Source organism: Miscanthus floridulus, chromosome 3 (assembly GCF_019320115.1).
Source record: "Miscanthus floridulus cultivar M001 chromosome 3, ASM1932011v1, whole genome shotgun sequence".
NCBI classification, from domain to species: domain Eukaryota; kingdom Viridiplantae; phylum Streptophyta; class Magnoliopsida; order Poales; family Poaceae; genus Miscanthus; species Miscanthus floridulus.
This window is the reverse complement of record NC_089582.1, coordinates 130,652,326-130,674,695: the sequence shown is the minus strand read 5'-3', so window position 1 is coordinate 130,674,695 and position 22,370 is coordinate 130,652,326. Positions and strand designations below refer to the sequence as shown.

Genomic DNA, 22,370 nt, shown 5'->3' with positions numbered 1-22,370 from the left:
CAGCTACCATATGCTCACCAGATTACATTCTTGAATCACAGGGTAGTTACAGTGAGGCCTCCTAATATGCTGGCAGAATATTCTAGTGCTACTATAGAGTTTCTAGCTTATAACATGACCTAGATGCTCCATCATAGTAGGCTGAGTGCAGCTAGCCAGTCACGCCATCGCCTAGAGATTCCTAAGACTATAGCCCAGTAGGATGACACCATCAGGGGTATAGCAGCTACAAAGGAGGAGGAGCTTGATGCTCAGTTGGAGGGGATGGTCGAGAACGACCCCAGTGACAGTTCAGATAACAACTACTAGGATATCCCTCAAATGCCTCCTCGACGTCATGACCGTGAGGCCGGTAGCTCTAGTTTAGCTCCACCTACACCATAGACGGACCCCACTCTACTTGCTATACTTGAGCGAATGAGGTAGGATCAGGCTCAGGAGACCGCTACTACATTTGCACAGTTCCAGGCCAGACAGGATGAGTTTCAACGATAGCAGCAGGCGATCTAGAAGCAGCAGCAGGCCATGCATCAGCAGCAGCTCCTCATGCAGCAGCAGTTACTCGAATTTATGCAGCATGTAGTTACCGCTATTAGGGCTCCACTGCCACAGTCTTTACCCTAGATTGGCTAGCCTACCACCACTTCTATGACTCTAGCTTTATAGCCTAGTGGGCTTTAGAGTCAGGGACAGCCAACAATATAGTTTCCTTCACCTATAGAGCAAGTGTCCCGGTGGTTTACCTCGCTAGTGCCAGCCCCACAGTTCACACCTCTTTAGACAGGCTTCACATCGGCTCATACTTTCTCGCTGCTTGTGTCATATACCTTAGTCTCTAGGAGCCTTGGTGCGACCTTCAGTGAGTTGATAGGGCAGTCTACTCTGCTATATCTATATGTCCCTAGTCCTTCCATAGTTGCACCTATTACTAGAACTACAGAGATGCTCCCTTCTTTAGTTGCATCATTAGAGCCGCCTGCTACAGTTATACCTGTAGAGTCACAGGCTGCACCAGTCCCTAATCCGACCAAGACCGCTTCAACATCGCTTCCAGCTATAGATGGTCATACAGCTTAGAGCTCAAGATAAGATGATGATGATGACACACAGTTCTAGCTCGCTCCTCGCACCTTAGTGCCTGACTCATCCACTGCAGCCCTACTGACCGACCCTTAGGTTTTGGTGTTTGACGCCAAAGGGGGAGAGGGATCAAGTATGTTAGACTTAGGGGGAGCGACACATTTAGGGGAGTCTATCTATTATATTTGGTTTTTTATGTGTGATACACTATTATGCATTCATGTGTTTACTTTCATGCATCGAACTATATTTATGTGATAATGATATTTATGTGATCATGATATTCATGTGATATGTGACATGTGTGCTCTCTACTTTGAATTATTTATATATCATATCACTTGTGTTATGCTCATTTGCTTTGCTTCTGTGTTTAACTCTGATGCAAATGAGCTTTATTACTTGTACTCATGCTTATTTCATATCTATTGAGTACATCATGTTGGCTTGGGTCATATAAGCTTGCTTATCTCTTTTGTTCTTATTGTCAAAAGCTTATATGAACTAAGCATGTTGAAAACCTCATCTCTTTTACATACTCGAGGTGGTATTGTCATCAATCACCAAAAAGAGGGAGATTGAAAGCATCTAAGCCCCTAGTTGGGTTTCGATGATTAATGACAATACGTGATTACTGTGACTAATGTGTGTTTTGCAGATACAATTAAGTTAGGTCATGGTAATGGCAATTGATTGGGCAATCATGGTTGTCATGCCCCTATGATGGAAATCATTTTGGTTTTCAAAGGATGGAAGACAAGGTTAAGGATGAAGTAGTTCTAAGTGTCGTTTGGTGTTGAAGAGACACTTAGAGTAGTTTAGAACTTTGTTTTTCCTTTGGCCATACTATTAAGGGGGTATGGATGGGTAGCTTGACCTAGGCGAGTCTAGTGGGTTAGGTGTGGTGCACACTTGTCAAATCTAGCACTAGGTAGCTACTAAAAAGCCCTTAGATCAATTAGAGCAAACATCATTCACATATGATTGCAAGTTGGAAGTAAATGGAGGGTCAAATGTTGACCGGACGCTGGTTCCAGTGTGACTGGACGCTGGCACAGAGTCCGGTCAGTACATTTGATCAAGGTGAAGTCGTCTAGATACGACCGGACGCTGAGAGGTGAGTGATCGGACACTGGGTGCCAGAGTTCGGTCAACTCCAGTAAGGTTCCAGAGAGGGAGAATCCTAATCGGACGCATCCGGTCAGTGCTGACCGGACGCTGGTTAAGTTCTGGCTACTGACCAGACGCTGAGCAGCAAAGTGACTGGACGTTGGGTTCTAGAGTCCAGTCAACATTAGTAAGGTTCTAGAGGGCAGTTTTTATGACCAGACGCTGGCCAGTGTCCGGTCACAACTTAAACTGCATATAGGTAGGTGAACTGACCGGAGCATCCAGTCACCTTGACTGGAGCGTTCGGTCACCCCACAGAGGCACATAACAGTTCATTTTGAATGAGGGGTTATAAATACTTCCTCTATTCACTCAAGAGATCACTTTTGCTCATTCCAACAGCTGAGAAACACCTTTGAGAGTGCCAAGAAGAGCAAGGTCCTAGTGAGGTGATTGAGATTTGAGAATCCAAGAGAGAGGCCTCATTAGTAAAAGCAAGAGTAGCAAAGTGTGCATCTACCCTTCTCATTAGGCTTGTCGTGGTCAAGTGAGAGTTCATGCTTGTTACTCTTGGTGATCGCCATCACCTAGATGGCTTGGTGGTGATTGGGAGCTGGGTGATCATCCGGCGGAGCTTGTGGATGATCCAACTTAAGTTGTGAGCGGTTGTGGGTGGTTCACCACGATGGAGTGTCGAAGAATCAACCCATAGAGAGCACTTGATCCTTGAACGGATCAAGGGGAGCTACACCCTTGCGTGGGTGCTCCAACAAGGATTAGTGAGGAGTGGCAACTCTCATACCTTGACAAAACATCACCGCGTTTCTCCTTCTCTCTTTACTTTAAACATTTACTTTGATCAATTCAATTCTTGTCTTTACATTCATAGACTTGTCATGCTAGAGTAGGATTAGAGCATACGTTGCTAAACTTTTGTGCGTTAGAACAATAGAAACACTTTATAGGCACAAGGGATGAAGTGGGCTAACCGTAGGGTTTAATTATTGAAAGAATTTTAGAATTAGCCCAATTCACCCTCCCCCTCTTGGGCATCTTGATCATTTCACCTTCAATCAAACAGTGACTATGGCTCTGATACCACTTGAAAGGTCCTAATATGACCTAGAAGGAGGTGAATAGCCTATTTAAAAATCTACAAACCAACTAGAGCAATTTGATTAGTATGACAAATAGCTAAAAATATACTTGCTCTAGCTCTACAAGGGTTGTAAGCCACCTATCCAACAATTCTAGTTACCATGATCACTAGACACACAATTTACTAAGTCACTACTCACTAAGAGCTCTCACACTTGCTACGCTAAAGAGCTCGACAAGATGAACTTAAGCTACAAAGCAAGTTCTCAATTCTAGCTACACTAAAGAGCTTGCTACAACTAGTTTGCGGGAATATAAATGAGTAAGTAAGGTGATTATACCACCGCGTAGAGAAGTGAACCAATCACAAGATGAATACTAATTTAATCACCGGGAGAATACCAATGGGCAAGAGACAACCAATGTTTTCTCCCGTGGTTCGCGTGCTTGCCGGCACGCTAGTCCCTGTTGTGTCGACCAACACTTGGTGATTCGACGGCTAAGAGGTGTTGCACGAACCTCGTCCACATAATTAGACACCGCAAGAACCTACCCACAAGTGAGATAACTTAATGACATGAGCAATCCACTAGAGTTACGTTTTGATGCTCCACCGAGGAAGGCATAAGACCCCTCACAATCACCGAGATCGGAGCCGGAGACAATCACCAACCTCGCTGCTCCAAGCTGTCTAGGTGGCGGCAACCACCAAGAGCAACAAGTGAATCCTGTAGTGAAACACGAACACCAAGTGCCTCTAGATGCAATAACTCAAGCAATACACTTGAATTCTCTCCCAATATCACAAAAATGATGAATCAATGATGAAGATGAGTGAGAGGGCTTTCGCTAAGCTCACAAGATTGCTATGTTAATGCAAATAGCCAAGAGAGTGAGTTAGAGCCGGCCACATACCTTTATATAGAGCCCACAATGAAATATAGCCGTTAGGCTATCACTGCAGCCCAACTCGGGGCGACCGGACGCGTCGGCCAGGTTGACCGGACGCTGGACCCCTGCATCCGGTCACCTGATGATCGCCACGTGTCATCAGCTTCAAATGCTGAGCGTCCAATCTTAATGGCTAGTCTGCTTCACGCCACGTGTTAAGTTACGACCGGACGCGCTGCTCAAAGTGATAGGACGCTCCATCGCTGGAGTCCGGTTGTTTCCAGTAAGATTCCAGAGATGATTTTTTTTTCGACCGGACGTGTCCGGTCATGCCCGACCGGACTCGCCCAGTGTCCGGTCACTCACCCTCTTCTCTGTGCACCACCACATTAGTAGGACCGGACGCTGAACATTGTTCAGTCAGAGTCTGGTCACCTGTGTCCTGTCTCAGGCCGAGAGAACCACCTTTTTTATAATTGACTGGACGCTGGAACCCCGAGTCCGATCACATCGAACGCAACGTCGAGTCATTGTTTGATAGTGAAAATGCCTCCTTCGATTCACCAACTTCTCCACCCTTGCTCAAATGTGCTAACCAGGAAGTGTATCACCTTGTGCACATGTTAGCATTTTTTCACAAACATTTTCAAGGGTGTTAGCTTTCCACTAGATCATAAATGTATATGCAATGAGTTAAAGCATCTAGTGGCACTTTGATAACCATATTTCGATATGAGTTTCACCCATCTTAATAGTATAGCTATCGATCTTAAATATGATCACACTCGCTAAGTGTCTTGATCACTAAACTGAAAAGCTCCTATAATTTTCACCTTTGCCTTAAACTTTTTATTTTTCTATTTCTTTTTTTTCAAGTCCAAGCACTTGATCATTACCATGGCATCACCATCATCATGTCATGATCTTCATTTGCTTCACCACTTGAAATGTGTCACCTATCTCATAATCACTTTGATAAATTAGGTTAGCACTTAGGGTTTCATCAATTCACCAAAATCAAACTAGAGCTTTCAGGGTGTCGCCCTCTCTCTCTTCTCAATGCTGGTGACGTTCGGGTAGCGCGGGCCCTCGCGTGAGGCGCGTGAAACGAAGTGTAGGCGCGGACGTCCAGACGTCGGGACACGAACGTCCGTCCGGATGCTAGCACTTCCGTTAAATATATTAGAGTTAATTTTAACTAATTTTTAGGTAACTAGTAATTAGGTCTGGTATCAAACATGCCACAGGACAGACAAGCTCAAATTCAAACGTGAATATACCTCTGAAATACATATACGTATTTCTACGTACTTTCGCGGAGGCATCGCAGGCGGCGCCGCTCGTTTTGGTCCCGCCACACACACACACCCATGGCGCTCCTCCACCTCTCCCTCCCGTTGCACCGCCTCCTCATCGGCTGCCGAGGCCGACTGTTCTTCCCGCCGTCTCCCCCTCGTACCTGCCTCTCCGTCAGGTGAACCAACTCATGAGTCACGACTCTCCATAGTCCGACGAAGCCAGAAAAAAATTTAGGAGGGGCTGAACAAAAGAATAGAGGTTTTTTTATCTTCTCTTAACCTTAGCCCCTGCTACCTAATACATGTATGCATAAAATTTTAAGGGAGGACTTAGGAAAACTCCACGTCCTCAGGATGAGTAGGGGGGGGCTGAAGCCCCCCTAGCCCCACCGCTGGCTACGTCCGGACCCTAACCCTACCCAACACCATGTGCGCGAGTTCTTTTACTCCCGCCGCCGCCGCCTCTTTTCTCACTAGTGATTGTTCGTGGATAGGGCGGCTGGGGATGCGGTGGTGTCAGTTGCGGTGGGGGATTACGGACTCCCTTTCCAGCTGGAGTGCGCCACCCACCACCGCGAGCTCGCCGCAGCCGTGGCCGCCGTCGAGCTCGCCTGTCGCCTCTACGTTGACGTGAGTTGACCTCATCTCCTCTCCTACTGATTTGATTGTCTGCTGAAATTTGAGTATTTAAGACAACTACACAGGATTAATTTCGGTTTGGTGACTTAGTGGGATCACTTGGTTTTGGCAGTCATGCCTCATGCGTAAAATTTATCCTCGTTAGGAAAAAGAAAATTTGTTCCAAATCGCAAACCTCACTACTGGATTCAGGCGCTTTGCCGGGTGCCGAATGCACCCGGCAAAGGCTACTTTGCACTCGGCAAAGCCTTTGCCGGGTGCAGCACTCGGCAAAGAGCCTCCGGCAAAAAATTAGTCGGCAAAGATTTCTTTGCCGGGTGCTTTTTATCGGGCACTCGGCAAAGACTTTACCGAGTGCAAACCCGGCACCGGCAAAGAAAAGTGGTCGTTACGGCGCCGGCTCCGTCATCCCTTGCTTTGCCGGGTGCCATGTCAGAGGCACCCGGCAAAGATTTTTTTAATTTTTTTTTCAAATTTTCTTTGCCGGGTGTCGTGCCGGGAGGCACCCGGCAAACCATTTTTTATTTTTTTTTAATAATTTGTTTGCCGGGTGTCGCACCGCGTGGGCACCCGGCAAAGAGTTTTTTATTTTTTTCATAATTTCTTTGCCGGGTGCCAGATCATGGGGCACCCGGCAAAGAATTTTTTTTTTGAAAAAACTTTGCCGGGTGCCCTGGCCCTGGCACTCGGCAAAGCTGGGAATTCCTTTCAGAGAATTCCCAGCTTTGCCGAGTGCCAGGGCCAGGGCACCCGGCAAAGCCTCAAAAATTAATTTTTTTTATTTTGTTTTTTGATTCTATAATCACAAACACAGCATATAAAAGATATATATCACATCTGAAGCATCACAAAGACAATATAGCATATATATATCACATCCATCTCATCACAAACTCAATACCACACATATATATCACATCACGAATACAATACCTCACATGCACGACATCACAAACATAATAGGTCCAATTACCATCGAAACAAGTCGATAGTGGATCACAGTGCATCACATGTCCATCAAGCGGTGAAAAAGAGATACAAACTAAAGGTGGGGAGGAAACTGAGTGCCTGGTGAAGGAAACTCGGCACCGCCTGCTTGCGCCTGAGATGGGTCATTCGAACCTGCCGACGGAGGCTGCATAAAGGACAAGATATTCAGGCGCTTAGAGTGGGTCATCTAATGAAAGCACTAGTCGAAGCAATATGGATTCATACTCACTGGACTAGCTACAACTGGCGGCGGCGCTGGAGCGAACATCGGCACAGGTACACCGTTCACTTGCCCAAAGTTCTATAGGAACATCGTAATCTCCGCCAGCTGCTTGGCCTGTCTCTCCCGCTCGGCCCGCTCGGCTTGTCTTTCCCGCTCGGCCACCTCGGTCCTCGCCGCCAGGTCCCGCAGCTCCTGAGCCATCCTTTCGTTATCGGCCTGCAACATTTCAATCGAATGTTTTAGTAATGTAAAGGTAACTAAGTTATGTAAAGATTAATGTACGAAGAGTTAAACTGGACTAACCTGGAGTGCGTCGACCCGCTGCTGTGAAGGGGACGGCCGTTGGCGTATGGCCGGGCCTCCGCTCGGGGTACTTGCTCGGATCTGGGAGAGGGAGGGAACAGAGCCGGACTCGAGGGTGCCATCGCCAAGCCAGTACCGCCCATGCTTCTTGCCCTGTCCGATCCTCATGACTGTCGTGCCATCAATGTCGTCGGTGCTCGGATCCCAGTCTGGCCCCTGGACCGACCTTGCGTCCGACGCGTAGGAGCTGATGCGGGTGTGGGCGCTCGGGTTGCTGTACGACTCGGGTGGGTCATCTGGGCTGAAGGTGACAGCGGAAGTCGCCTTTCCCTTGCGGGCCAGTCCATACGCCATGAACGTGGACAAAGGCTGGCCACCATGCGACGCCGACTGCGAGAAAGACAACAAGATGATTAGAAGTAACATGCAGAATGGAGCGTCAGAATACTAAAAATGAATTCACGTACCCAAGCTTGCTTGTACGCGCCGAGGCTGCGGCTGCCTTGGTGGTGTGTGGGGCCTATCGCCTGCAAAGCCCGCTCCCGGTGGGCTTCGTGTTCCTGGATATAACCCTCTGTGAACCACCTGTCCACGATCATCTCCCAGCAGTCGGCAAAGGACTCGCACCACCATGGAATCATCTACATGTCATAAAGAATTTGAGATGTAAGACGACCAAATGAAAGCTACTTAATCTCAAAACGAATTAGTATTATTCTTCTTCATTTACCTCAATGTACTGTTCCCGAGTCAGAGGCATCTGTCTTGCATGTGTCTTGCTGACTTTCTGACCAAGTCGCGTGGCGTAGTACTTGATGATGCAAGTGAGGCGCTCCTCGTAGTGCATGTCGCTGATGCGTTTCCTGGCACTTTTCACCAAGTTCTTCTCCGCCCTCTCCTCCTGTCCCTCTTCACACCTGAAAAAAGTCTGCAGACAGACACAATGTATCAATTCATTATGTCAAAAAGTGCCAAATGAATGCGATGTATTGATCAAAGTTGTGCGAACGAGACTTACCCAGAACTCTCTCCTGACCCGCTCCTGCTTGTCTTCATAATCTGCGTCGGGGGCAGATTTGTAGTGGTCCCACGATTTGGCCGGCCCCACAGTCCCCTTGTATGTGACAATGCCGGGGTAATAGTGCCTGCACAGAAGCCCCAAGATGTGGTTGGGGTTGCGTGAGTCACCAGGCGACACAACCTCCCAGTGCCTGCACAAGTCATTAACAAACATTATTAGTTTCTCTGACAATTTTCAACAGGTTATATGAAGTAGCTGTGATTAAATCTAAAGTTAGTTACCTGTCCCCCTGGGGGCAGATCACTGGGCGTAGGGGAGGAAGCGGAGGCCCAGGGAGTTTTGAGGGACCTCGCAAGTAGGGGCTAGCCGCAGCAGAGGCAGTGGAACTACTTCCGGCCTCGCCGCCCTCCTGTGCCTCTCCCTCGCTGTCCGTCGCCCGAACCTCGTCCGTCGCCAGAACCTGCTCGTCCTCCGAGGAGTCCGTGGTACGGCGCTCCTCCGACACGTCACGCGGCCTGACTAGAGGAGGCCGGCCCCTCCTGCTGCCGCTCCCGCTGCCGCTGCTCCTGGCCCTCTGCCTCCTCCTGTCCGATGCGTTCTCTCCGGCATCTGCGTCCTGACGTGCTCTCTGGTACCTCGAGTTCACGTTCCTTGGCCCACTGCCGCCCGCCATCTTTGTTCAATCACCTGCAATTAAAAAGAAACAAACAAGACATCATTACATGTATTAGAAATAGATGCTAAGTAAATAAACAAAACACGATTACAAAATAACATAGTATTACATGTATTAGAAGTAATCATCATTATTGGGATTATCTGGATCATATGTCTCGTCATCACTATCAAAATTGTCCAAATAAACAAGACTGTCCGAAGGTTCAATGTTGCCTTCATCGTCATCATCTAAATGTAATCGCTCAAGCATGTGATCACATGTGGAGATGTCTGGGTTTTAGGCAGCCGACGTCGCAACTTACTCGAAACTTTCTCAATTTTTAACCAAGGCCTCCACATGTGATAACAAGACACATCGACAAGTTTCGTGATTTTCGGACATCGTTTTGATTTTATATAATTTAAATAAACTTCCCCCGCGAGTACATCGTCATGTTACGACAACATGATGCGCGACATTTCATGCCACTTCCTGCATACGGCCTCAACATAGCCTAAATATCATGAATACTATTTTTTGAATGACGAAATTCCATTATTTCATGTACCTGCAGTTCAAATTTGGAATAGTCGGAAAAATTCAATGCAACGGAAAAAATTAAGGAAATATTGTTAAAGAACTCATAATTGTCCCAAATTTTGAAACAGGGAAATATTTACTGTATCAAGTCCCCACAAAAAAAATGGGGTCAAAAAAACAAAAACAAAAAATTTGCCGGGTGCCACGCAGGGCATCCGGCAAAGAATCCTTTGCCGGGTGCCAGGTCATGGGGCACCCGGCAAAGAAATTTAAAAAAAATTAAAAAAATTCTTTGCCGGGTGCCTAACGGCGTGGCACCCGTCAAAGGCTGACGGCCGCTGGCCGCCGTCAAGCCGGCCACCTTTGCCGGCGGTCATATTTTGCCGAGTGGCCGGCATCCGGCAAAGACTAATTTTTGCCGACGGCTGGAATTTGCCGAGTGCCCGGCTCCCGGCAAAGGCTGATTTGCCGGAGGCCTTTCTTTGCCGGGTGTCTCCAGGCCTGGCACCCGGCAAAGAATTCCTTTGCCGGGTGCCCGATAAAAAGCACCCGGCAAATTTTTTTGCTCCCGGCAAATCAGCCGTTTCCTGTAGTGCCTCAAAGGCTCACAGTTTATTGGCAATACAAGATAATTGCGTCTGGGACAGAAATTATATAGACGATCAACTAGTTTGCATAAGGCTATCTTTTTTAGGCCAACATTGTCTTTATTTTTTCTTTATTAGGAAAAAAATGGTCTAGTAATTTGTGGAGCACCAGGTTATCAATCCTATGCAGTGCTTTCAGCCACCACTAAACTGGTTAGTTGCAACTTGCAAAACTTTCACTTTTCAGGGAAACATGACTGTGCAAAGTTTTTGACTCCCAGAATGTATAATAAAGACCAACCACATATGGTCGGGTCTACTTAAACTAAAAAATGCTACCAAGGATTGTTATCCTGGTAGCATTGATTTTCTACACCCGCGACCTTTAGCAAAACCATCTGATATACTTAATCTTGTCTAAAATACAATCTTAGTTTGTGTTTGCCATGTAAGTAGCCTGCATTGTACCTTAATTGCATGAACTGTTATTTAATCAGCGTTGAACAAAAGAGTTCAAAATGACTCTCCACTTAGTAGTTCATGGAGTTACTAAATATGTTGAAAAGCAATTGACCTTTCTATAGCTAGAGGCACTCCATTTTTCTATTAGACTAGATTGATAAATAATCCTAGCAGAATAAATGTATGCCTGGGACAGTAAACCCAAACCTTTACTAGGGGCAAGTATACAGAATAGGGATTACTTATGGAAAAACATAAGTAAGAAAATTATTCAGGTGTCATGTTTTGTTTATGTTCAAAATGGCAGAAAAAGGGACTTGATTTGATCTAGCATGGATTCAAGATATTACTGACGAATGATGAGCAAAGTAGGGTTCAAAGCTCAACTGGATTTATTTTTTTATGTTGACTAGCAGATCTGTGCTGTGTCAACATATGTAAACTTTTTTTAAGTTATCATCTGGATATGGTGGAACAAATTTGATTGTTTGGCATCTCACAAGAAAATGTCTGAGCTCCATTTTGCCGGTTTGGTTGTATGTCTCAACAGGTGAAGAGATCACTGTTTTCAGGTGGCAGCAATATTCTTGAAAAGAATGGCCAAACTCCTGTTACAATTGTAGATTTCGGAGTGCAGGCCCTTATTAGTTTGGGTAATCCATAGCAAAATTTCAAAGTTCAGAGTTGTAACCGGAAGGTCCCGGGTTTGAGTCGCGGTCTCCTCGCATTGCACAGGCGAGGGTAAGGTTTGCCACTGACATCCTTCTCCAGGCCCCGCACAGAGCTGGTACGTCCTTTTTTTTCAGAGGTGTGACTTTGTCTAATGCCATCTTTTGTCATGTTGCTATTGAAAGAGCTCCAGAGATTGTTCCCATCGATACCTCTGGTGGCCGAAGAGGATTCAGCTTCTCTAAGGTCATCCAAAGCTGATCATAATAGCAGTGATATACTTGTTGAGTCAATTTTTAACACAGTTGCAGACAAAGTGAGCAACAATGGTTCACCTTTAACTCAAGGTGATGTCTTGAGAGCAATTGATAGAGGTGGCAAGGATGTTGTCTCATTTGATTCAAACCCTGCTACTTATTGGGTAAGAAGTAAGATGCTGTGCTTTGTTTATCATAAATCGAGATCTGTGAAGTTGATTCATAATTTCATATATTGGGTATCTGCCAAATTCATACCATAAAGTTTATCCTTTGGTTTGAAGTTACTTGATCCAATTGATGGCACCAAAGGTTTCTTGAGAGGGAATGATGTGTAAAGTAATCTGCTGCTCACCCATGGTCTGAACGCGTGGTAGGGGCAGGCGTCGGAAGGGCTCCCTGCTCTTGCACTGTAGCCACGGCAGGAGAGGCGCCGAAAGGTTCCCCTGCCGCACTGTAGCCACAGCAGGGGCAGGCGCCAAAGTCAGACCTGCTGTCACATCTAGTCACTGTAGCAGCATGGCAGCCTGGCATGTCTGTGTACTAGGATTAGATAGGCAGAGTTGTATTTATAGCTTCCCACTACAACTCAGTAAAGAGAGCGAGTTCAGTTTTACCATCTCCTCAGCAGAGCTCCGACCAATGCTGGTGCTTGTGCTGTGGGTGTATGTTCTGTTCTCCCTCCCTTCTTCTACATCTAGCCATAGTGTGTGGTCGGCAACGTCGGTGAGCGGTCGGCTCACCTGTGCGGAAGATCTAGGGGTCAACAACTGGTATCAGGGCCGTACAAGCGTCGTCGCCGGACTAACCGCTAGCGATGACAGACGGTTTGGAGATGGGCGACAGCAGCAGCGCTGCTGTGGCTACCCAGCCACGGCAGGAGGTCGTCGTGCGCACGGTGCGGGAGGTCAGCGGCACTAGTTGGCCGACGCTGACTCGCACCAACTATGGCGAGTGGGCGGTGACCATGAAGATCAAGCTTAGAGCCCGACGGCTCTAGAATGCCATAGACAAGGGCACCGACAACGAAGAAGACGACATGTCAGCATTGGAGGCTATCATCGCTGCTATGCCAACGGAGTACAGGGAGCCATTGCGGACAAAGAACTCTATTAAGGAGGCGTGGGAGGCCATTGCAGCGATGTGTGTCGGCTCCGACCACGCAAAGAAGGCGACGGCCCAGTTGCTGAAGCAGGAGTATGCCACCCTCAAGTTCAAGGATGGTGAGTCGGTGGAGGACTTCTCCTTTCGCCTGCAGTCGCTCATCAACAAGTTGAGCCACGGCGTCACCATCGACGAAGAAGAGACGGTCTCCAAGTACCTCTACTCCGTGCCGGTGAAGTACATCCAGATCGCTCTCTCCATAGAGACGATGCTGGACTTGTCCACTCTCACCATTAAGGATATGATAGGCCATCTGCGGGTGGTGCACGAGCGCATGGAGCAGGCCACAGTAATGACGGACAACGGCAAGCTGCTGCTGATAGTGGAGGAGTGGGCTATCCGGAAGAAGAAGTCTGGGGAAGCCTTCTCCAGCCATGGTGGCGATGGCAAGCGCCGCGGCAAGGCTTCTTTAGAGAAGAAGAAGAAGGTCGACCCCAACGCCTGCCGGCGCTACGGGAAGAAGGGCCATTAGGCGAAGAAGTGCCCAAATCGTAAGCAGGAGAAGGCTGAGGCTCATTTAGCGCAGGCTGATGAGGATGATGAGGCCACTCTCCTAATGGCGACGTCGCACGCAGGTGAGCTGTGTGACAGCTGCCTGGCAAGGAAGTAGAGGAGGCTGTCATTCCCAAAGGCGGCCAAGTATCGCGCGGCGGATGCTCTCGAGCTCATCCACGGCGATCTCTGCGGGCCAATCACGTCAGCCACAAACGGTGGTCGGCAGTACTTCCTCCTGCTCGTGGATGATTGCAGTCACTATATGTGGCTGCAACTCCTGACGAGCAAGGACGAGGCGGCGGAGGCAATCAAGAAGTTCAAGGCGCGCGCAGAGGCAGAGAGCGGCAAGAAGTTGCGCATGCTGAGGACTGATCGTGGCGGTGAATTCACTTCAGTGGAGTTCGCTGCGTACTACGTGGATCAGGTTGTGGTGCGACATCACACCGTGCCGTACTCGCCACAGCAGAATGGTGTGGTGGAGCGGCGGAACCAGACGGTGGTCGGCATGGCTCGATTCTTGATGAAGGCCAAGAGCATGCCGGCAAGGTTCTGGGGTGAGTCTCTACGACCCATGCGGAGGCAAGGTGGTTGCCTCACGCGACGTCGTGTTCGACGAGAAGGCGGCCTGGGACTAGGACAGTCTGGGCACGGGGGAAGCTAGCAGCTTCACCAGCACCTTTGTCGTCGAGCACTTAGTCATCTACGGTGGTGGAGACGCTGGAGAGGAGGTGCCGACCACTCCAACAATAGAGCCAAGCACTCCTAGGGTAGTGTCGAGCACTTCGGAAGGGGTGCCGAGCGGTCCTGCAGTGGTGTCGACCACTCCAGGACGGGTGCTGAACGTTCCCGTAGCGGAGCCGAGAGGTCTTGCAGTGGTGCCGACCACTCCAAGACTGGTGCCGAGCACTCCTGTAGTGGTGCTAACCACTCTAGGAGTAGTGCCGAGTACTGCAGTCAGGGTGCCGAGCACTCCAGGTGTTGTGCCGACCATTCCGGCGGAACAGGGGACTCCATCGACGCCGATCGAGTTCGCCTCACCTCCAAGCGACATCATAGAGTTCGTGGATGCTTTCCACGATAGTGAGGAGGTGCGGTTCCTCAGGCTGGATGACATCGTCAGCGGCACAGGGTCCTTAGGCCTGGCAGGTCGGCTGCTCAATGACCCAGAGCTGTTTCTCGTCAGTGTAGAGGAACCACCAACGTTCGCGCTGGCCGAGCGCGATGCAAATTGGCGACGGGCGATGCTGGAGGAGATGAAGGTGATCGAAGGAAATGAGACTTGGGAGCTCATTGATCCATCTCTAGGATGCCGTCCGATCGGCCTGAAGTGAGTGTACAAGGTCAAGCGGGACGAGCGCGGCGCCATTGTCAAGCACAAGGCACACCTCGTCGCCCGAGGCTTTGTCCAGTGCGATGGCATTGACTTCGAGGAAGTCTTTGCGCCGGTAGCTCGCATAGAGTCTATCCGACTGCTGCTGGCTTTGGCAGCAGTGAAGGACTATCGTGTCTAGCGTGTCCATTACCTTGACATAAAATCGGCCTTCCTCAACGATGAGCTGGTAGAGACGGTCTTCGTTAGGCAACCTTCGGGTTTTGCCATTAAGGGTGCGGAGCACAGGGTGCTCTGACTACGTAAGACGATCTACGGGCTGCGGCATGCCCTGCGAGCGTGGAACGCCAAGCTTGACGCCACACTGGGCAAGCTTGGGTTCACGCGTTGCGCAACCGTGCACGCGCTCTACATACGGCGACGGGGGAAGAAGGAGCTCATCGTCTGTGTGTATGTGGACGACTTGATCGTCACCGGTGCGCGTGCGGAGGACATCGACAGCTTCAAGTGCGAGATGGCGGCTCATTTTCAAATGAGCGATCTCGGCGCGCTCTCCTACTACCTCGGCATCGAGGTGAGATAGGGGAAGGGGGTGCTCACGCTCGGTCAGAGTGCGTACACCTCAAAGCCGTTGGAGCGGAGCGGCATGGCTGAGTGCAAGCCCTGCGTGACTCCAAAGGAGGAGCGGCTGAAGCTAACAAAGGCCTGTACGGCAGCAAAGGTTGATGCAACACTCTACCGGAGCATCGTCGGCGGTCTGCGCTACCTAGTCCATACGAGGCCAGGTATTACGTCCGCCGTGGGCTACGTCAGCCGTTTCATGGAGGATTCCCTAGAGGATCACTGGCCGCGGTGAAGCGGCTGCTGCGCTACGTCAAGGGGACGGTGGATCAGGAGATCGTCTTCCCTAAGACCGGTGGAAGTGGGCTGCAGCTGACTGTGTTCAGCGATGCAGACATGGCGGGGGACATCGACGGACGACGGAGCACCTCTGGCGTGCTCATCTTCCTCGGGTCGGCTCCAATCTCATGGCCGTCGCTAAAACAGAAGGTGGTCGCGCTGTCCACATGCGAGGCAGACTACGAGGCGGCGGCCACAGCGGCGTGCCAAGCTGTGTGGCTGCGCCGGCTGCTGGGCGAGCTGACCGGTGTGGAAGCTCACCCACCAGCACTGATGGTGGACAACCAGCCTACCATCGCCCTCGCGAAGAATTCGGTTCTCCACGACCGGAGCAAGCATATCGACATCAAGTTCCACTTTCTCAGGGACTGTGTCGATGGAGAACAGATCGTCATCGAGTTCGTCGAAACTGGTCAGCAACTCGCGGACATCATTACCAAGCTGCTCGGCCGTCTTTGGTTCATGGAGCTGAACAAGATGATCGACATGGTGAAGGTTCAAGTGTTAGCAGCAGGATTAGGGGAAGAATTGTAAAGTAATCTGCTGCTCTCCCATGGTCTAAACGCGCGGCAGCGGCAGGCGCCGAAAGGGCTCCTTGCTGCTGCTGACTGTAGCCGCGGCAAGGGCAGACGCCGAAGGGCTCCTCTGCCACACTGTAGCCTCAGCAGGGGCAGGCGTCAAAGTCAGCCCTGCTGTCACTTCTAGTCACTGCAGCAGCATGGCAGCCTGGCATGTCTGTGTACTAGGATTAGATACGTAGAGTTGTATTTATAGCGTCCCACTGCAACTCAGTAAAGAGAGCGAGTTCAGTTTTGCCATCTGCTCTACAGAGCTTCGGCCAACGCTGGTGATTTTGCTGTGTGTGTGCGCTCTGTTCTCCATCCCTTCTTCTACCTCTAGCCATAGGGTGTGGTCGGCTCACCCGTGCGGAAGATCCAGGGGCCAACATGATGCTCTGTATGTGGTATGATTCCCTGTTCTGCTACTTGTCTTTACATACTGTATTACTGTTGATCAAGGACTGATATGCTTTATTCAGCCATTGTTACAAGATGTTCTTTAATTGCACGAGTATTTATTCGCTCCGCATTTTGACACTTTGAAAATGGTCATTCTACAAGCATGGAGTGTCTTGTACTTCTTAGTGCCTTATTTATGCCAGGCATGTCCACTGTCTTGGGGATTTTTTATATTGATATCATCAACATTCTTTGTTCTCTGCTATTAATTTATCACAAGATTGTAAAATGCCAATGTATGTGATTTGAGGATTTCTGGAAAGACCCTCGTTGCTACAAAACATTCATAATGATACCACATCATCAGCGATTAACTGAGGCTAAGAATGTTCATACATATTTTTTATGAGGCACCTTTTATCCTTTTGAGTTTTTGTATGGTAATCTGCAACACTTTGTTCTTTGGTAGCAAATTTCATACATCTGAATACCAAGCATGTTTGCCCCTATATGGTTGCCATTCAGCATGGACTGGTTAATCCAGGATCAGCAAATTACATATTATTGACCAGCAAGTTCTAATAACATACATTTTTGTCCATTCTTAAGGTGGGTAACAGTAGGAGTGATGGGATGCCCAAATTGGACCAACGATGACATAGCCAACAAGGAAGATGATAGTGCTGCTGCATGTAATGGCCGTGGTATTCTTATGGTGTCTCATATAGGCTGTGGTACATGGTCTAGGCGTCTGTCTGCTGATATTGGCCAGTTCACTATGGCGCAGGATATTTGGAAAAGATGCTTTGTGGACACATGCTCGATTGCACACATGGCACGCTATTGCATTCCAGATAGCCAAACATGGGATATGATACCATTATCTGCTACCTTCAATTCAACAATGGATGCATCTGATCCTAGAAATGAGAATGAAATTCTTCTCCTATCCGTTTTTTGTGGCAGGTTTGTTGCACTTTCCATTAATGGTTTGATACTTGCGCATTAGTTCGTGCCACTAGTCAGTTGATATATGATGCTAGCTAGCAAGCCAAGGCATTTTGCGCAATGATTGATTTTCTCCAACATATGGTGTTCACGATGAGCAAAAGGCATTTAAAGCACTGATTGATATATTCTCCCCATCCTCAAGTTAGCTCTGGATACTATACTTGTTTGTTTGCTGTAAGATTTTTTACAGCATAATCTGAAATGTTAAATGTCTTTATCTATTCTTGTGCTGTCTTGCTATCATACTACTTTTGGATTTCCTAAAAAAATATCTGGTTAAGGTTGATAATGACTATATTAGATCGATTAGTGATTCTGGATTGATCGGCTGCACATGCGTTCATGATGATGTGCTCTACTTGTTGCTATTCTATAGCTTGTGCAAGTATCTCACAGTAGCTTCTGGGAGAGCCTCGGTTTTTGTCCTTCAAGCATGGCCGACAACTCAGATCAAGGTGCCATGTTGCTCGCAATTTCTGTTGTCCTGCATAACAAGTTAAACAACTTGTTGACTTAGTTAACCAGTGCACTGATCACCCTTTTTTTTCATACTGTTTATATAGTCCTGGGATCATGCTGTTGGGGTAATCTGTGTACAGGAAGCCGGTGGTCAGGTATGTACCTTGCTTGCTAAGACAGACAAATTTCAACTCTGTTCCATCAGTTGATATCTCTTAGCACTATAGCCACGGTGATTGTGTAACTTTCTGAAACTGACAGACCAGTGATTGGAGTGGAAAACCATTGGATCTTGCAGCTGACCTAACATCGCGCAGAATCATCTATCTGTCAGGCGGTGTTCTGGTGACAAATGGTGTGCTGCATGACAAGCTTGTCGAAATGATATCAGCAAATTACAAGTAGCTGCATAGCTTCACACGCCAACACAATGTATTTTTTTAAATTGAATCATTTTACCTTATTTACCCCCATGAAATTGTATTCGGTCTTCACATTCAGCGGAGAAACCACAAGCATGTTCGGATGCCTTCCATTGCCACAAGAGTTACATGAATGAAATTTTTACACACTGTTTCCTTGTAGTAACGTGCTGAACTATTGCTTAAGCAACTTCATTGAGAAGCAATACATGCAAGCGAAGGTAATCTTGTGTGTTTTCCAATTTTTCACAAAATTCCAGAACCTTTTGGCTTCACATGTCATATGTGTGAATCTGTTGTGCAGCCCTGATGCTCCACTCGCATGGTCATAGGCCCACGCACGCACACCTGAATCCTGAAAAAAAAAATAATAACAGGGAGAAAGGTTGGACTAATCTGCAGCAGCGCACCATGCAAAGGCATGATGTTTGGCCACCAATTTAAACCGAAGAAAAAGACACGGAAAGGACTGCATCCCCCGGCTGCTTCATCGCAGGATAACGACCTCCTGATGCATTGTCGATTGGCAGCTTCTAAAGCATGATTAGCCCACCAAAAAAAACCGCATGGTCATTGGTCAGATTGGCAGCTTCTAAAGCATGATTAGCCCACCAAAAAAAACCGCATGGTCATTGGTCAGCACGAAACTCGCTGCAGAAGACACTGCCCAAATCTGCCGAATCAGCACTGCTTTTTCTCCAAGGACGGCACGTCAGTCAGGCATCTACGAATGAAGGTTTCAGTTTCAGTTGATGGCTTGCGGTTGGCTTGTTGTTGCAATCCATGCTGACTTTTGCCCCCCGGCATAAGAACGGCCACTGAGCTTTCGGACGCTCTTCCTCTTCCTCCTGTAGAAAAAGTCGCGCTGGCATGCGCGTTAACGTTTCGTAGAATCGTTCAGGATAATTCTTGTATGTAATGTAACTGTAGTGTAGGCACGCACGGTGAAAAATTCCCTGAGACTGGGGAGTTTATCTTGATATGAAACTCTGCCTGGCGCTGCCGGGTACCTGTCGCTTGTTATCTCAGACATCGACCATGCTTGCTCCGAGTAGTCAACCATTCCGGCAAATCGTGCCTGCCGACTGACGAACGGAGATCACATGTTCTTCATGTACGAGTGGACCAACAATGGACCGGATTCAGTGTTCCAGACAACTGGGAAGCAGTGAAGAGAGATGTAGCTTGCATTCCTCCCCAAGACAGTGCAAAAAATCTGATATATATTCATGCATGGAGATGATAAACTGCAGTAATTAATAAACCATTTATTAGCTGTCAAATTAAAGCGAGTTCTTATGATCTCCTTCAAATTAATTGAGAACCGAAAGAAACCCGCGAACATGGACTCATTGGAGTGTAATCTTAGCTAAGCACACCGTGTAAGTTCCTCGTGGTTTCAGCGCACGACGGCTAACCAACTGGAGTATGAACATCTGAAAAACATATGTCAAATGGCTGAATATACAATTCAGTGATCACGGCATTATTGCATTGCCTTCTTGGCGCCTCCGACCATTTCTGCATGCTGCCGCTTCTGTTGTTTTCCTTTTCTTTTTCTCCATATTGAGCTCATCACTATCGTGAAGCTTCTTTTGGCGCCGCGGGACCGAGCACGATTGCACAACGAGCATGGGAGAGAAGGACCAAGCAAACAAGTGTGCTGTCCGCGACACCAACTATTCCTGATCGTCTGATCCAGATGTCAATAATGCCACATAAGATACGCACCCATGGATCGAATAATGGAATCCTTCTTGCCATTTCGAGCCATGAACATAAACAAATGGGCGGGAGCAAGTACGCGCCCTGGGCTGGCGTGTGCATGGACCATGCACTCGCGCTACGGGGTGACAAGGCGAGGCCATAATGCATGCATGCTAATATAACTACGGGCATGGCAGTTGCCAGGAGGATCATCTCTCAAATCCAGGTCACAGGTGAACACACAGCCACAGGTGGCTCCATATATCTGGGCATTGTTTTTTAGGGTTCGTGATGCCAGCGACGACGCGATCGACGACGATGGGACGAATGATCGAAGGCAAGCAGAGGGAACAGGTGAGTTGTGTGCGGTTTCAAAGGTTGTTGCTGCTAACGGGACACCTCATCGGCGTACACGTACACCTCCATCCAACGTTCTAGCCCACATGATCGTATGAACGGTGCGGTGGGGATCGAAAAAAAAAAAGTTGAGACAAAATATATGAACTGAACGTACGGTTGCAATTTATTTGCAAGCACCTAAACATATGCATAAAAGAATGCGGATTAGAGATCGCCAAAAAGGCTATTACATTTAGGCCGTCGTCATGCAGCATGCCTAATCAGCATGCAGATGATTGCTCTAGCAAGTTCCGAGAGAGGTGCAGGTTATTGGACCGGATAAACTACGCCATACATGCATAGTAGAGAAGGTAAATTAAAGACAGATGGCTACCTCGTGCGCGTACTACTCATTTAAACTAAGCTAGTTTTTACCTAGATGGCTAGATCCATGGCATGTGACTACTTCACTCATTCCCGGCCCATTTGGCGTGTGGCAGTCCTTATCCATGGCACATGATCGATCATCGATAGATCACAGGTGTTACCCACAAAAGGAACACCATCCATCCAAGTGTCAAACTAATTACAGCAAAAGTCAGATAGGGCTACGTACGTCGTTGCCGTTTTCCCATTATCTTACACTTTCTTCCATTACTCTATAGTATCCACAGGACGATTTTTGCTCGAGGGGACAGGACACAGCAGCTAATTAATACAGCTTAGCAGCACTAGACTCGCCAAGTCACTCAAAACGATGTCTACGCCCGAATCTTCAAACCATTCCCGGTGCTTTTTCGCTCTCAGTTAATTAAAAACTAAACAAAACAGCCCCCGATTAATAAACTAATGCACGGCCAAAAGAAGGACGAAGCCAAGAGCCGTAATTTATCGTCCGATCCGGGCGTACGTGTGTATAATAGCATTAACGTCAACGTTTGGATGAAGCAGGCGCGACCATGAGTGACCTCACTGCAGATCTGATCTCCCGAATAATCGATCGCCAGTGACCTCACTGCAGATCTGATCTCCCGAATAATCGATCGCCCAACTAATCTAATGCATGCGCAGCGCAGGTCATCAGGGAGGCATATGCTCGCTCGCTGCTGGAGGAGTAGCAGTAGATTATTGGGAGCGCGAGGACACGTAGGGCTGGCCAGTGCGTGTGTATGTCGCGTGATTCGTAACAACTCTCGTGTCTCGCTCTCGCTACTCGCGTACGCATATCTTGCATTGCATTGGCAGCTAGTAGCTGAGGGAGCTACCAGAAGGGGTACGGTCGTCTTCAACCTGCCGATGCAAGCATAAATAAATAAATAAATAAATAAATATATATATATATAAGTAAGTACTGGGATATACCTGGTTTGGGCAAGGCATACGCCAGGGATTGCTATAGAACCGCCACGTAGAGGCCTTAATCGGGTTTAACAATTGTTGATGTCTTGACGAAACCATAGTTTAATTTGGGGTGTGTGATTAGATTGGTATTACTATAATTTGGACATACGTATGTAGTCCATGGAAGATGGCGGGTGTCTCCAAGGCGAGAGACATGGGGTCACTATTTAAAAGTTACTTCCAAAATCTGGGCCGGTTTATCTTGTGGGGGTGTTGAAACGCACTGTATCATATATAATGTACCTACGATACCTAGTACATAGCTAGGGTATTTAACTAACTACACTGTACTACTAGTATATACGTACGTATGTATCAATACGCATACATATGTAGTATATATTGATGTGTATGTCT

At 48.0% G+C, this 22,370-nt stretch overlaps 1 protein-coding gene and 1 pseudogene across 1 annotated transcript; one reads left to right on the top strand and one right to left on the bottom strand.

The window, feature by feature from the left end:
- The first annotated feature begins 5,549 nt into the window (after positions 1 to 5,549).
- On the top strand, positions 5,550 to 18,549 carry LOC136546950 (putative 3'(2'),5'-bisphosphate nucleotidase, mitochondrial; annotated as a pseudogene).
- Positions 8,393 to 9,565, bottom strand: LOC136546952 (uncharacterized). Its single transcript, XM_066538905.1, has 4 exons — positions 9,439 to 9,565; positions 9,002 to 9,340; positions 8,651 to 8,843; positions 8,393 to 8,560 (listed from the first exon to the last, which is right to left on the bottom strand). Exons 2-4 carry the CDS (start codon positions 9,324 to 9,326, stop codon positions 8,506 to 8,508), a joined length of 573 nt encoding a protein of 190 aa, XP_066395002.1. The 5' UTR covers positions 9,327 to 9,340; positions 9,439 to 9,565; the 3' UTR covers positions 8,393 to 8,505.
- Positions 18,550 to 22,370: the final 3,821 nt, after the last annotated feature.

Bases quoted from the DNA above. Each gene is read 5' to 3' on its own strand.
- LOC136546952 (XM_066538905.1), bottom strand. From the start codon at position 9,326: ATGGCGGGCGGCAGTGGGCCAAGGAACGTGAACTCGAGGTACCAGAGA. The intron at 8,844-9,001 runs GTCCCTCAAAAC...TGACTTGTGCAG, and splicing joins GGCTAGCCCCTACTTGCGAG to GCACTGGGAGGTTGTGTCGC. The intron at 8,561-8,650 runs GTAAGTCTCGTT...GTCTGTCTGCAG, and splicing joins GGGTCAGGAGAGAGTTCTGG to ACTTTTTTCAGGTGTGAAGA.